This window comes from Labrus bergylta, chromosome 11 (genome assembly GCF_963930695.1).
Source record: "Labrus bergylta chromosome 11, fLabBer1.1, whole genome shotgun sequence".
Classification (NCBI taxonomy): Eukaryota; Metazoa; Chordata; class Actinopteri; order Labriformes; family Labridae; genus Labrus; species Labrus bergylta.
Window position 1 is genome coordinate 27,056,455 of NC_089205.1, and position 15,727 is coordinate 27,072,181.

A 15,727-nucleotide genomic window follows, 5' to 3' on the forward strand; every position below is an offset into this window, starting at 1 on the left:
GACATCAGGTGTTAGATAGCACTCAGTCTCTTTTAACTTCAGAAAATCATTCAGTGAGAAGCCATGGCACTCCTGTAATGAAACTGTATTTATGCAGTAACAGAAAATATCTGCAGAGTGTTCCTGTACAGATACTTCTAAAAGTGAATTGATTGAAGTAACATATTTATAAAGTCTGTGGATATAAATCTCTGACAGATCAGCTGAACACAAACATGTCTGCACCTGATTTAAAGTCTGTCCTCTGTGATTGTACGTTTGTCCTCTGGTGAATTTATTGGGTGGTTATTAGAATAAGAGAAGTTAAAGTTCACACTTTATTCACATTTTGTATCAGAAAAAGGATTCACAAAGACTGTCACTCCGTACCTTTATCCTCCTAAACCCAACACCTCCTTATATCTTAAGGTTTACTGTCTGAGTGTTTATGACCGTTATTATTTCCTCTAAAGCAGAAAACATTCTGCACAGGTACGCAGTCTGATGCCGTTTTTATCTGCTGTAGTTCATTGAGGACATTTAGTCTCCGAATGCTAATTTTAGTCTCATTTACTCTCCTGTGCTTCATCACCTTCTCTTTTTATGCACACTCACAGTTTCTCTCATGCAGCAGGATGTGGATTTATTTTAGTCTCAGTCGGGCTGATGTGTTTTTAGTCTTTTTAAGAAACGTTCAATATTTTATTACATTTCATCCTCTTTACTTATTAGGTCATAGTATCATTAAAAACAGAAACTTTAACACAACACTTAATGTGAAACAAATACCAGTGGAGTTCTTCATTTGATTCTTTTTTTTCTATTTTTATGAACCAGTTAGTGAGCTCACACAAAGGCAACACTACTCCTTTCATCCAAATTATATTAACATGAACACTTTTAGAATAATTAAGAATATACAATATAATAGTTTCCAATTGTTAGAACCATTAACTCTTATACGACTCATCCACACCTCAGACTGTACAGAATATAAAACATTACAAACATTATAAATAGTATTTTTTTTCTCGGTTTTGGTGAAGTAGGGATTAATTGCAGATATGATTTGACATGATGAGTTTTTCTTTACCGCTAGGAAGTAAAATTAAGGACTACTGATAACCAACTCTTTAAGATGAACAATGTTTAATGCAACATTTTAGAATAGAATAGAAAATAGTTTATTGTCTACTTCTGCATGCAAAGTGTGTTCAAATACGCTTTTTAAAACACATTTAGACAAGGCGTCACATTTTAAAACGGTTAAACACACTTCAGCTTTAACAGAATAAAAACAGACACAAACGAGCCACAGTGAAGCGAGGCACCAGCTTCTTCCAGTAGATGTTGGAGAGGTGGTAAATAATATAAAGTGTTTTGTGTAGTATGAGGTCGCAGGCTGACGTTAATGTGTCCTAACTGATTAAGATATTTCATTTTTAATATAAGTCATATTTTAATGAAAACATCTCACTGTGAGGCTTAAAGAAAATCATGTTTTCTGTTCTTACACAGAAGTCTGAAGTGTGGGCTGTTGGTACAGCAGACGTCGTTACATAACTTTATCACTTACCTAACAAAAGAAGAAGCTCCCTGCAGAGTCTCAGAGTCCAAAGAATCGTGTTTGAAAAACCTCCGTTTATTACAGTGTTTGTGTTTGTGTTGCTGCCTGTTGTCACTTTCTCAACACGCTTGGAACAAACTGACACAACTAGAAGATGTTACAGTGAGATACTTTTGTTAGAAATGAACAGATTTGAAAGAATTTAAATTGTCATCAGAGATTTGCTGCCTCAGTAAACCCACAGACTCTATTTCAGACATGATCTCAATGTAAATATTCAAAGTCTCTCTGAGGCTTTGTGTTTGAACGTCTCTCATCTTACCTTGATTAGATGTCTCAAGTTTACCCAGGATTTACTCCATTTTTAAACTGAATAATATATATATATATTTTGTACATGTACTATAGGCTATGATCCAAAGCATTCAATTTTTCAACCTTTTAGAGAATCATTTCTTCCTTGTGAGAACAACCATTATAAAATCTGATCATGCTCTCCATGATTTTTAACCTTCTCTAAAGGCAGATTAAACCCAGCTGTGCATTTCAAAATTACATACTTTTTTCCAAGCAGAAAAATCCCAAAACTGTTCTCAATAATTGGATAAAGCTTTGTATTTTAAAGGTACTTAAGTGGCTTAAACCTGCATTCTTTCTACTGGCCAACAGGGGGCTACTCCACTGGTTGCACTACATTTAATAAGATTGGATCAAAGTCAATGCGTAATTTAATCTACGTCTTATTACTGTAAACTTTTTCCTCATATTTGTATGGTCTTAACACTTGTTTCAAGCTTTTAGTACAGCATGAACTGAGTTATTTGTTTATTCTTAATCCAATTTAGATAACAAGACAATAAATGAGGATCTGTTTGAGGGCAGGACCTCCTGGATGGAAATTTTCCTCTTATCCTTGTTCTAAAAAAAACAAAAAACAAGATGGCAATCAGCAGCTACAGAATTGTTGTCCCCTGACTAACAAAATATGTCAGGGTGGCTCTGTCACTTTCTGTATGTGAAACAGATCCATGACAATGTTACTGTTCTTCATTTCCAAATGTTTTATTTAACTCTTTAGAGAGAAAACAAGTCCATAGGTACACACAAGATTTGTTTTGTGACCTGTTTTGAGGTCTCACCCTCCCAGCTTGATGCACTCTGATTAAAACTACAATTTATTTTTAAACTATTCCTAAATCTTGCAGAAAGTCATCTTTATTTCCATATTTATATTATTTTAAGTCTACAAAGTTTGAGTTATAATAATTAAAAGAATGTGTTTCTATATCACCTTTGATGGGCTTTACAAAGAAGACAAAGAATCACAAGCATGCCACCTCTCTTTTAACAATTAAAAAACATTTTAAAGTTCAGTCCCGTACTGATATGTGTCACTGTGTGTGTTAACCCCTGAATAAAAGCCTGTATATTTTTTAAATCATGCCCCACGCCTGTCCAGATGTGCTCAGATCTCCCTCTGCTGGTAAGACCAGGATACTGCCTGTCTGTCCGTCTGTCTCTCTGATTGACAGACCTGATATCCACTGTCCCCGCCCCCCACTGTCCAATCCTCACGTCTGATTGGTCGTCTTCTCTCTTTCCATCGTTATGTCTCCTGCGGTTACAGAGTGACTCCAGGTTTTGTCCTCTGATTATGAGCTGCAGACAGAGCAACTTTCTCTCTTCCTTCCTTTCTGTCATTCTTTCTGTTTCTTCCTTTCGATTTGTTTTTTGTGCAGTTCAAACATCTGTTGTCTCTCAGTTTTGCGTTTTCTTATTTTGTATCTTCTGAATTGTACGTTTTTAAGCTTCTCCATGGATTTCTTTACATCTCCATTTAGTTTTTGAACTGTTCAGTTTTTGTCCCATCTCTCCTTCCTTACATTTCTCTTTTCTTCTTCTCTGATTCTCTCCTCTCTGCTCTTTCTCTCAGTCCGCATGCTGCATTGACCTGAGTGTGATCAACATAGAGTAGAATCTGAATGGATAGAAAGCAAACGGTTTTATCCATTCAAATTCAGTTCTACTGTAAAAAATGAACAAATCCAAATGGTATATCTTTATATATGCTTATATAAATATGCAGTGGATTAAAAAGCCTGTTTTTCCCCCTCTTGCAGATTTTTTTGTGAACAAACGATAATCAAGTTTTGCTTCTTTCTTTCTCTCTCTCTTTAACTCAGGGACGATTGTAAGTGTTGGAGACCCCAAGAAGAAATACACACGCTTTGAGAAGATCGGACAGGGGTAGGTTAGACTTTTACTGTGGCTGAGTCGTCATGTCACTCGTTCAGGATTACTCAAAGAAACATTTTAAGGTGTTTCTAAAGACGAAAGAAGTCAAATTGAATGGCCTCATATCGACCTTATAATTGTTGGGTTATGACTCAGGAGGATGAAAAGCCCTCTGATTGTTTGAATGCTGTTGTGAAGAGTGTGAAACCTGCAGATGTTTTTTCTTAATTTAAGAAGTACAAAAAGTTTTATCCGACAGAGACTTGCTCATATTCTACATAAAGGTTAACAGAAACCCCTGCTGTCTGTTTTCAGGGCGTCTGGGACCGTGTACACCGCTATCGACATCGCGACAGGACAGGAGGTAAGTTTCCTTCATGATCATGTCCGTGTATATTCATCTGTTCTTCGTCCTCCTTCATCTTACAGATGTGGACGTCCTCACTGGTTCAGAGGGAATATCAACAACACAACGCTACAAAGACATTTTAAACACCGAGGTTATTCAAGAAAACGAGTCCACAGAAATGTTAGCTGCTCTGTGCGGCTGGAGCATTTTCACACTAAGATGTTTAAATCAATCCAACATGCAGCTGTTTTTTTTCAATGTTAAATTGATTTTGAGTTGATGATTTAGTTGAGAATGTGAGGAATGACAGTAGACGAGCAGGTGGTGATAAAATATGAACATTTGACCTGTTGGTGACGATAGATAAAAAGAGACTTGAATATATGTACCAAACTTCCTGCCTTCGATCAAATAATTATTGGTATATATAAAACTTAAAAGTGCCCATTTGAACCTCACGATTGCAGCAGAGGGAATGTCAGAAGATAACTGAAGTAATTAAAGTTTCAGGATAATCTTGAATCCATCCATCCCTCTTTTTAGCCAGGCGCACTGAGAACAGAGAAATAAACATTCAAGAATTTACCAACACAGGATGTCATGATATCATTTGTTTTTTCTGTTTATATAACGAGGGATTCATTGGACAGCGTAACCGTATTAAAGCTTCTAAACTCTGATAGTTTAAGGACCGGTGAACTTTAGCACAACAAGAGTTAAGAGGAAACATGAAGTTCCTCCCCTGTATGAGGAGGTTCACTTCACACACTTTACCCTGCTCGGCCCAGTTGAGCTCCCAAGTAAAAAATGTTGCTGAAATTAATGTCTGGACTTGGCCACAGACTAAAGGCTTTCATTTATAACTAATGAGAGAATTAGAGTTCAAACAGAATGCATTTATGTGGTTAAGATGCTGGATGTTTGAGTATCAAAATAAAGTTTAAAAGAGATGTAAGTTCATTCAGGGTGAAGAGAAGAGAAGAAGAAAAAGACTTAAAGAGAGAGAAGAAGTCTCAACGCGATGGCAGTAACTGGATTTTAGTCTGGCTTCAACAGCTGTGACCTCCAGCTTCTTTTTAAAGGAGCTCAGTTTTTCCTTCAGACTAATCCTCCTCAGTTTCACTTTGTGAGGATTAGTCTGTGTTCACTTTTTAATGTCTGTCAGGCCTCCCTGCATTTTTACTGCTTTTGGATTTCCCCCTCTTTTCAGCGTCTATTCAGTCACCTGGCTTCACTTTCTCACCATTTTCTTTTCTCCAACCTCCTCTGCTTTGTCAGGTCGCCATCAAACAGATGAACCTGCAGCAGCAGCCAAAGAAGGAACTGATCATCAACGAGATTCTGGTGATGAGGGAAAATAAGAACCCAAACATAGTCAACTACCTGGACAGGTTAGACATACACACACTGACGCATACACAATCATCTAAAAACATACTTTTTATTCATGACTGTTTGTCAGACCCCAGAGAGAGAAAATGACCGGGCGCAAAAGTGCCAGTTTGGATGTGTTGTGGATTTGTAGCCCCTTTGTCTCTCACAGTCCGCTCTGCACAATCTGATGTATACAAATAATGCAATTGTGCCTCAAACTATTTTTTTATCGCATCTCAGTGACCCAGCATACAGCATGAGAAGCAATAGTATGAATAGTTGGAAGATAGGGTCTTTAAAGGTTCAGAAGAAATAATTACACAATATTTAAATCATATAAAATAGGGATGCAGGTGTATCCGCTGAACATCAGCACCAGCTTATATCGGTTTATCTGTAAATAATGTGGCATGCACTGATGTCAGTAGCCGAGCTGTATCTGTTGTATTGCATTCATTTTGAGCTTGCAAACTCAAACTGCTGATCCAGAGAAGACAGTTTTGTATTAAGCAGGAGAAGTCCCCTGTTTGACAAACTCCAATTTATTTTCATGGTGAAATGAAGAAGAAAATATCCGCAGTGTGGGAGTCTTACAAAATCTCCGGGAAAGATCAGAGCTGTGCAGTTTGTTCGACATGTTCCAGTGATATTTCTGTAGGAGGGATTACTGACAAGAACTAAAATACATTAAAACTCAGTTCATTTGTAAAACAAATGTGAAGAATTACAAAGAAGTTATGATGAAAAATCAACGCCAATGAAAAATAAAAAACGGCAAGAAAATTAATCTTCTTGAAGTTGATTTTCTTTATCTTGTCGAACCCTCATGAAAACATTCATTTAAGGTGTCTCGTTGAATTTTCTAAAATATCCTAAAATAGGTTAATTTGTTGTGGGAAGTCAGAACCGCTGTGCCCCTCTGCATCTGCTTGTTCAACTGTATCAGCCAAAGTCTGTGGGTCTGATGATGGTCCAATAAGAAGCGAGACGTCACGCTACATGAATGATCCAACTCAATGTGGGGAAAAGGGGAAACTAAATATATAATATATAGGAATATAGAGCAAGACACTTTTATGTTAGGAAGCTCCTGTAAACCAAATGAACAGATGATATATTCTGTAACCGAGCTGCCAACTTCACTGGAGGCTGCAGCTTTAAAAATTGGAGGATTAAATTTAGTTTTGGCCGATTCACACTCGGGCTGGGATCCGTCTGTTTATGTTGCTGATCCCACAGATGAAAATATTTAAAGCAGCGAACGTTTGAAACAAGAAAACAAACAGTCTGCTGCAGCGTGAGCCAAATGTAACGTTCCCAAACTTTCCCTGGAAACCTGGAAAACTCCCTCAGTAATGTTCCAGGAGCAGTAAAAAAAAAAAACCCTGTAAACATTTCTGAGGAGACAGAGGCCATGATGAAAGGCTGTCCGGTTCACCTATCGCCATGCCAACCGGCGGGACATGTGGGTGGGGGGGTCTGGTTGCCTTGGACACCTGATTGTCTCGAGAGACATGTAGGGGCACAAAAGTGACTGAAGATAATGCTGTCATCGCCACGGCAACCACATTTTCACTGTCAATGATGTAGTGTGTGTTTGTGTTTTCCAGGAGTGAAAGATTTATCGGCCTTCTGTCTCCTTTATTTATTTTGTAATGCTTTAAAGAGCCGTGTCAATGACTTATTGTAATAATACTCCTTTATTTATTTCATTCCACTCTATAGTTCAGCGTTAAATGAGAATTAAATATTGTTTTATACACAATGGTTCATTATAAATGAGAAGGGGATGTCTGCCAGTAAACAGCGTCTCTATGAGGTTTTCTGTTTTTCATTAATCAAGCTAAAAGTGCTTCTTCACATCAAATCAAAAGCAATATCGCGGAACATTACGGACAAACTGAATAAAACTAAGAACAATCAACTTCAGGAACAGGAAAAAGCGGGACCTCTTTCTAACCACGACATAAAATAGATTGTATTGAGTCGTGTAGTAATTTCACAGGACTCTTAAGGACGCTATGGTTGTTTATTTTAAGTCCTTTGTGCTCCAATGCAGGAGAGAAGAATTTAGATAGGTTTTAGGGTGAATTTGTAGGAATTGTCTGACTCCATTTAATAACTTTCTACAGAGCACCAGCATCTTGTTTTCTTTTGAGACCTTGGGGCTCTGAAGCTCCTCACCTCTGTGGTCTGATAAAACATCCACATCAAACTTGCATTTTGTTGTTTGTTGTTTGCCATCATAGTTACCTTGTGGGTGACGAGCTGTGGGTGGTGATGGAGTACCTGGCCGGAGGCTCGTTGACTGATGTTGTCACGGAAACCTGCATGGATGAAGCCCAGATAGCTGCTGTGTGCAGAGAGGTAAGAGGCATGAGGGGACATTTAGAAAGGACAAAAAAAACACCAGCTTTGATATCTGGTTGAATAGAACCTTAAAAATAACATGTATACGTCTCTCTCTGTCTGTCTCTCTCCCTGCGTCTCTGTCTGTCTCTCTCCCTGTGTCTCTGTCTCTCTCTCTCCCTGTGTCTCTGTCTCTCTCTGTCTCTCTCTCTCCCTGTGTCTCTGTCTCTCTCTCTCCCTGTGTCTCTGTCTCTCTCTCTCCCTGTGTCTCTGTCTCTCTCTCTCCCTGTGTCTCTGTCTCTCTCTCTCCCTGTGTCTCTTCCTCTGTCTCTGTCTCTCCAGTGTCTCCAAGCATTGGAGTTCCTCCACTCGAACCAGGTCATCCATCGAGACATCAAGAGTGACAACATCCTGCTGGGCATGGACGGCTCCGTCAAACTCAGTCAGTCCAACACAGCTCACATCACTTCATTCCACTCAAATGTCAAATAATCATTCAGCGTATTTAAGAGTTCTTTATTAATTGTGGTATGTAGTTGTATCTACAGTACAGTGCTGAGGATTTGTTGTAGGTTCTTATGTTGACCAGCAGGGGGAGCTCTGGTTGTATTAAAGTTCAGTAGTGAGAGGAAATGTTTGTTTTTATTAAGCATTCAATCAATCTCTATTTGTATAGCACCAATTCATGAAACCTGTTATCTCAAGCAGAGGATATTTTACCAACCCTAACTTGACTCCACCATGAGCAAAGCACTTGACAACATGAAGTAACAGTGTATGACATTTTACAGATTGATGGTAGGTGAAGATGAAGGTGTTACTCTAAACTCATTTTGTCCTCTTCTCCCCCCCCAGCTGACTTCGGGTTCTGCGCCCAGATCACACCTGAGCAGAGTAAACGCAGCACCATGGTCGGGACGCCGTACTGGATGGCTCCGGAGGTCGTGACCCGCAAAGCGTACGGACCTAAAGTGGACATCTGGTCTCTGGGCATCATGGCCATCGAGATGGTGGAGGGGGAGCCGCCGTACCTCAATGAAAACCCACTCAGGGTGAGAACATGTTAATGAAGGCCGAGTGAGGGGAGACAATATTTAACTTTGATGTGAGGAGCTGTGCACTGACCCTCCCACCCTCATCACACACACATTTTTAGACCCTGCTCCAAATCGTTGGGAATATAGAATATGCAGTTAGAAAATACAACAGTACACTATATAAGGAGTTAAGCTGCCTCAATGTCATTCTTAATATCACCACCAGATGGCACTAAAATGGAAGACCTCAAACATCCACATGTGTGTTTTTACCTACAAGTGTTTCCATGAAGTTGTAATCTTCCTTGTTATTCATTTTATGTTGCCTAGGCGCTGTATCTCATAGCAACCAACGGGACGCCAGAGCTGCAGAACCCGGAGAAACTGTCGACGACATTCAGAGACTTCCTGAACCGATGTCTGGAGATGGACGTGGAGAAGAGAGGGTCAGCTAAAGAGCTCCTGCAGGTACAGCGGCTGTGTGTGTGTGTGTGTGTGCGTGTGCGTGTGTGTGCGTGTGCGTGTGTGTGCGTGTGTGTGCGTGTGACCCATTCATTTATATGGCACACTTAAAAAGCAACAAAGTTTATCAAAGGGCTGCACAGTGAGTTCACAGACATGGAGAATAAAGAAATAAATAAAACCATAAAAGCCTAAAAAAAAAAAACAGTCAAGTTATTTAAAACGCATAAAAAGAGTGTAAATGCAATAAAAACAATTAGAAATCATTCTGACAGCTTCAGACCGATGGAGATGCAAGAAGAGGCTGAAATATAGTTTTACTCTCAGTCTGACTCAGGTGATTTTCCGGGTAGTTTAAATGAATAAAAACTGCACCCAGTCATCGTGTTTTTATTAGTTTCAGCCTTCTGCTCACAGGCAGTTGTATTTGGGTGCAGCTGGGACTTGTAGGTGGGGGTATAAAAGAGTACCTACATTAGTTGGGTAACTGTTCGATGAGTCAGAGCTCTGAGGTGAGCCGGGGAGTTTTAATCTTTCAGAAGGAGGCCTGTTAGAGATGTTAACGTCTCCTCTGTGAGTGTTTCTGTGTCGTTAGAGAATCCTTGTTGCATTACTCTTCAGTAATTGTTGAGGTCTGAAGTGTGTGTGTGTGTGTGTGTGTGTGTGTGTGTGTGTGTGTGTGTGTGTGTGTGTGTGTGTGTGTGTGTCTGCAGTGGGGTCTTATCTGTGTGTAGGAAAGTGTTTCATATGTGATGTGTTGCAGAAATCTATAACTAAAAGTCGTGCCGCTCTATTGCGCTCAATTTTAGCATCAGATATGTCACTCTGAATGATTTTCAGTGTCTGTTTTCTCTGTTTTTGTGCAACAAACTGACATATTTCTGTCTTTTCTCCTCCCTTGAATCCTTCCTCTTCCCATCCTTGTCCCCTTCCCTACTCTTCCTGTACTTTTCTCTTCCTCCTCTCCCCTCTCATCCTCTCTTCTCTCTCTTAGCATCAGTTTCTGAAGATGGCAAAGCCTCTCTCCAGTCTGACCCCTCTCATTGTGGCTGCCAAGGAGGCTGCCAAGAACAACCGTTAGCTAGATTTGCACTCATTATTTCGTCTGTCAGTCCCTCTCTCTCTCTCTCTCTCTCTCTCTCTCTCTCTCTCTCTCTCTCTCTCTCTCTCTCTCTCTCTCTCTCTGTCGCTCTCTCTCTCTGTCTCTCTCTTCGATCCCTCAAACCTCTCCCTGCTCTTTCTTTTTTTAGTCGATGGGAGAGTGGGATGGCTGCTGGCTGGGTTAAAAAAAAAACCTACAGTCTCTTCCTTCTTCTTCTTTTGTTTTTAACTTTCTCTCCTCCTGTAACCTTTGACCTTTGACCCTGAGCTCTGCCATACAACCGCTCTTCCGAAAAAACCCTCACAGGGAGAAAAAAAAGAACGGCTCTTCCTGTAACATCTGTTGTCATCACTCCGCTGGACTCGGACAGAAAGCATGAATGACATCATCAGTCGATCTGTGATCAGGTGATGTCATAAACGCTGACATATAAACGCCACAGCCGGTACGAACAATCCACTACGAGAGACAGAAAGTTCTTCCTCGGAGCCCCAAGACTCATGGGAGTTTTTTTTTTAATCAGTTTGTTTGTCTTTTTCTATCTTGTCTGTTAAAGCCCGACCACAACAGCCAACCAGCATCCTCTGCTGTAGACTGTGTGTGTGTGTGTGTGTGTGTGTGTGTGTGTGTGTGTGTGTGTGTGTGTGTGTGTGTGTGTGTGTGTGTGTGTGTGTGTGTGTGTGTGTGTGTGTGTGTGTGTGTGTGTGTGTGTGTGTGTGTGTGTGTGTGTGTGTGTGTGTGTGTGTGTGTGTGTGTGTGTGTGTGTGTGTGTGTGTGTGTATGTGTGTGTGTGTGTCTGTGTGTGTGTCTTGACTGTCAATCATCCATGGGTTTCAATCTGACTATTATGTCGTCTTCAATCTCAAAGTGCATTTGTGATTTTATTTTTAATCCAACTTTTTTTATCAACTTGTGTGTGTGTGTGTGTGTGTGTGTGTGTGTGTGTGTGTGTGTGTGTCACACGGGGGATGTTTGGATATTGATTAAGTCGATTGTAGCGTAACCTTCTGTAGTTTTTGACACGGAGCAGGTGAGGTTTGGTACTCTGTTGTGTCTGCGGTGTGAGCTGTGAGTTATAGATTATTCATATTAACTAAAATAAGGACAGACTGTCGAGCCCAGAGCCATGGATGGAATGAGTTTGGACTTAAAATCTTTGGTTTTCAGTTCGGCCATTTTGGCTCCATGACATTTTTTCCATTACGTCTAGTAAATGTTTACACCCAGTGTTGAAGTACAAAAAACTGCAGTTCCTCCAGTGTCCACTTGAGGCTGCCTCCTAAAACCCAGAAAGTCCCATTAGAGTCCATACAAACGTGCCAATTTTTACTGCAGAAATAACCAAGTATACGGTCTGGTACAAAAAACTACATTATGGTCTCTATAGGTTGTTTCTTAATTTTTAAAAATGATACAGGAGATGATTTTTTTAACATCCTTTTTTGGGGTTGTAATGCTAAGAGTTATGCATACTTAGGGGCATGGCTGATTTGACTGACAGGTGAACGCGGTGTAGCTGTTTGACAGGAGGCCCGACTTTACTTTTTCTAAATCCCGACAAGATTCATTTGGCGCCCAAAGCTCCAACTGCTTATTTCTAGATTAGCCTGAAGTAAGTTGGAGTCAGCATTTCAAACATAGCGAGCACCGTCTTCAAGTTTCATTACACCTCTTCAGAAACCAGTGGGTGAACTCACTGAGACTACGTCTGTGTTTTAAACAGTCTATGGTTTCTGTTTTTATAAGAATGTTTGTTAGAATAATGAATCAGGGAAGCTGATGTTGGACTCAAAGTTGCCCTGGCTACAGGTAGGCTCATTATTATTACTTTGTTGAAAGTCTTGTTCTTTTAAATTGCTGTCAGAGAAGCTGGATCCTGATAGAAAGGTTTTATTTTTAAAAAGTGTGGAAGCTGTGTTTTTTTTACTTAAAGAAAGAAAGAAGGATGTAAATCAGTGCAGGAGAATCTGGATTTTTAGGTCTGCCCACATTACCCACAATGCAATTCAACCAAATCATATTCACTTCTGAACAGTTTTGAGTTGTACATAAAAAATAAAAGATTCACAGTGCAAGTAAAAACCTTCAGAACCTGTATTTAAACAGTTGCATCTCAGTTTTTCCTTTCACTCTTAATTTAAAATAATCCACGCTGCTAAACCGGCTCCATCTGCGGCTCTGGGACTTCACTGTTTGTGGGCTCGACGCTGAGACTGTGAGGGAGAGAATGTGCATGTCAACAACCTTTTTATACGGTACGATTAAAGATGGAGGAAAAAAAGAAGTGTGCTGGGATGATGCTGAAACTAAAAAAAGAGGATACATGAAGGATGCTTGTGTACGATAGACACGACCGTTTCTTAATCCTATTTTTAGAGGAATAAGAGGAATAAATGCTATGAAGGTACAGTGTTTTTTTCTTTCTGTTTTTCCCCTGGAGAACATAAGGTGTATATTTTATGTGCAAAAGAAAGAAGAACTACATCAACAACAAAAAAAAAGATGAAAACAATCTGTTCTTGTTTACAGAATCTCTGTTTTTCTAAATAACTGATCAGTGTCAGAAAATGGATTATCACCTGTTTTTCATTTGGATATCGAGGTTTGAGTATTTGCTTTGGATTACGTTTTTCTTTCTGTTCTATAAACAAAAACATCCTGTAACAGTCAAGTCACAGGTTCCTATTCTACAAGAGCCAAAGCTTTAGATCAACAGCCACGGTTATTCATCACTCGATTTTAAAAAAAAAAGAAGAAATTACAACTGCAGTGTAAATACCTTCCAAACATTTCCAAAACATCTCTTCAAAACTCTGAGTTTATTTTCTGCTTCTTGGTTTTGATTGTTTTGATGTAGAGTTAAAGTACCTCTGGCCTTAAACTGCTTTAAAAGGTGAAGACTACTTCAGAACCGCTCTGATGGAAACGACGCACTGGCAACAATTTAGAGCAGCAGTGAACGGTCAACATTTCTGGAAGGAAATTAAAGATGAATTAGATAATCTATTAATCTGCTGGTTTATATGACCTGTTGGTACAGTACAGTTGGTACAGCGAGACAGAGAGACCCTAAAAGGAGGAGCACAAAGAGATTCAGTTATCAATGACTGGCCGGTTTGCTCAAACAATTTATTATTCTAAAATGATTCTTACCACCTTATTGTCTCAGCACTGAATCAAGGACAGGAAGATGAAATTCAACAAACTCATTATGTTCATAAATATGAAACCTGATGGCTGAAGTGTTCTTGAGCAAGACACTAAAGCACCCTCGCTTTAAACTGCCTGAAACTGTTGCCACTGTGTGTTGTGTGTCCTGGTCTGAACCCCCCCGCCCCCCCGCCCCCCACCCGGTCTTCCTTTTGATTTCTCTAAGAAAAGCAGGGGAACTATATGATCCAGATTTAATTATTTTTAACTCTTGACAACCACTCATCAAAATAGAAAGTATTCTTAAACAATCAGAAAGTTTTATTAGATGCCTGTCGGGTGTGAAACCACAAGAATTTTGCTTTGGTCGAAAGTCACATTTACCTTAAAGGTTACTTTGATGAGCTTGTATTAATCTGACAATTAAAATGTTGTCTACCTGTAGGTCTTTCTTTTAAAGATGGGTCAATCTTAAAATAATTTATGGACAATTGTGCAGTTTGTTTACCTGCTTCCTAAAAGATGTAGTTTCAGTTTCACAATTTTATTTTGGATAACTACCCAAATTAATAAAAGTCTACTGAGAAGTTTTCATGTACAATAGCTTTGGGAAAGTCGAGGTGACACAAAATGGAATATTCCCATTAACATTCAGAGAAAACAAAGTAAACTCAGTTTAATTTACAACCATGAGGGACTCTTGGTGGTTGATTGTTGGCGTTTCTGGCTATAAAGTATAAGTTAAACTAATATTCCTGATGACCATCACATCCTGCCTTTTTTGCCTCGTCTGGTTAACTAGATTAAAATAATAATTTTTACGGTATAAGTGTCACCAAGCAGGTCACAGTCATCAAATCAGCTTGGGGGGGGTTCAGACTTGGTACAGTCATGAGATGGTCGATGTAGTCTTCACTCCCCGGTGTATCAGAGCCATAATTTATCTGTTTATAAGTCATTTTGATTATTTGAAACAACTCTGGAAAATGAAAAGAATAAAACTGTACAAAAACTGGAAACCTGGTCTGTTTTATTTTTATTTGAGAAAAACCCTCGTACTAAGGACTGATCTGTTTGGTTTGTACAGAATGTTCTTCATGACCAGTTTGTGTCAGGGATGCATGTAGAGTAGCTCTTATCTCAAACAGACCCAAAGTGTGAAAGTTCACCAGGTCTGAAGGCGCTTGATCAGGATTGAAAAGGTTGTATTTGTTATTTCTTGATGTATTTTGTAACTTACCTTCTTCCTGGGTTTTGTGGGTGTGTGTGGGTGTTAAACGAATTCCACAAGTGTTTAGGGTGCTGAGGATGACCGGTTTAAACTCCTTTAACTTTTTATGACACTGAAGTGATTCATCATCAGTCGAGGCAAATGACACAATCAGTGACTAGAGCTTTCTATGCAGAACGACAATAATCACTTTAAAATAATTACACTGAGAACTTTGATTTCTAACATGATCTCGACCCGAAAACTCTGAAGCCTTTCTGTAACTTAATTATGTAATCGAGCGTTCTTTGCCTGAGTCTGGGGCAGCTTTAATCCGTCTGACTCTGTTCTCCGCCTGCAGGCTCTCTCACCGTCTGTCTGGCTGTGAAATTAAATCCAACCAACACTTTCAAATTAAAAGTGATAATTACCAATCGGCGGCCTCGGCTCCCCTTTCATCCTCGGGCTTATAGAGAATGAGTTTTGTGATGGAAGAAAGTCTGAACTGTGAATCAGACATCAAGAGAGCTATGAACTTTTGAATGAAGGGGTCGGACTGGGACAAAAAGAGGGGGTTGAAAATCAGTTAAAACGTTTATTTCCTCCTCTTTTTTCACTCTCTCTTTATTCTCATCCTCTTTCCTTGAATCTGAATCACTTGTCTCCTCATTTGGTTTTCACATCCCTTAATCTCGCCTCCATCCCTTCATTCCTAAAACCAGATCCTTTCAGCTAAATTAGTGGGTGGGTATTTAAGTGGAAAACTTTTCTATACATTTCACAAAATCTGTTTTGTGCTCCCAATTTCCAGTTTTATACTCCCTATTTCCTTCGTCTGACTCCTAATGCCTTAAACAGGACAGTGAAGTGGTCAGTCTGTCTGTTGCATGGAGAGAGGATTAGGTCGCACATC

General features: G+C 39.5%; 1 protein-coding gene across 4 annotated transcripts in view; it reads left to right on the forward strand.

Moving 5' to 3' along the window:
- The window catches only part of pak1 (p21 protein (Cdc42/Rac)-activated kinase 1), a 63,725-nt gene extending 49,102 nt beyond the window's left edge, over window positions 1–14,623 (forward strand). For all 4 annotated transcript variants that reach the window (XM_020643480.3, XM_020643481.3, XM_065960101.1 and 1 more), the window contains 8 exons: window positions 3,730–3,793; window positions 4,097–4,145; window positions 5,409–5,521; window positions 7,754–7,871; window positions 8,196–8,295; window positions 8,709–8,905; window positions 9,221–9,358; window positions 10,347–14,623. In XM_020643480.3, the coding sequence (XP_020499136.1) occupies window positions 3,730–3,793; window positions 4,097–4,145; window positions 5,409–5,521; window positions 7,754–7,871; window positions 8,196–8,295; window positions 8,709–8,905; window positions 9,221–9,358; window positions 10,347–10,433 (866 nt within the window). In that variant the 3' untranslated portion in view covers window positions 10,434–14,623. The remainder of the gene's footprint in view (window positions 1–3,729; window positions 3,794–4,096; window positions 4,146–5,408; window positions 5,522–7,753; window positions 7,872–8,195; window positions 8,296–8,708; window positions 8,906–9,220; window positions 9,359–10,346) is intronic.
- Window positions 14,624–15,727: the final 1,104 nt, after the last annotated feature.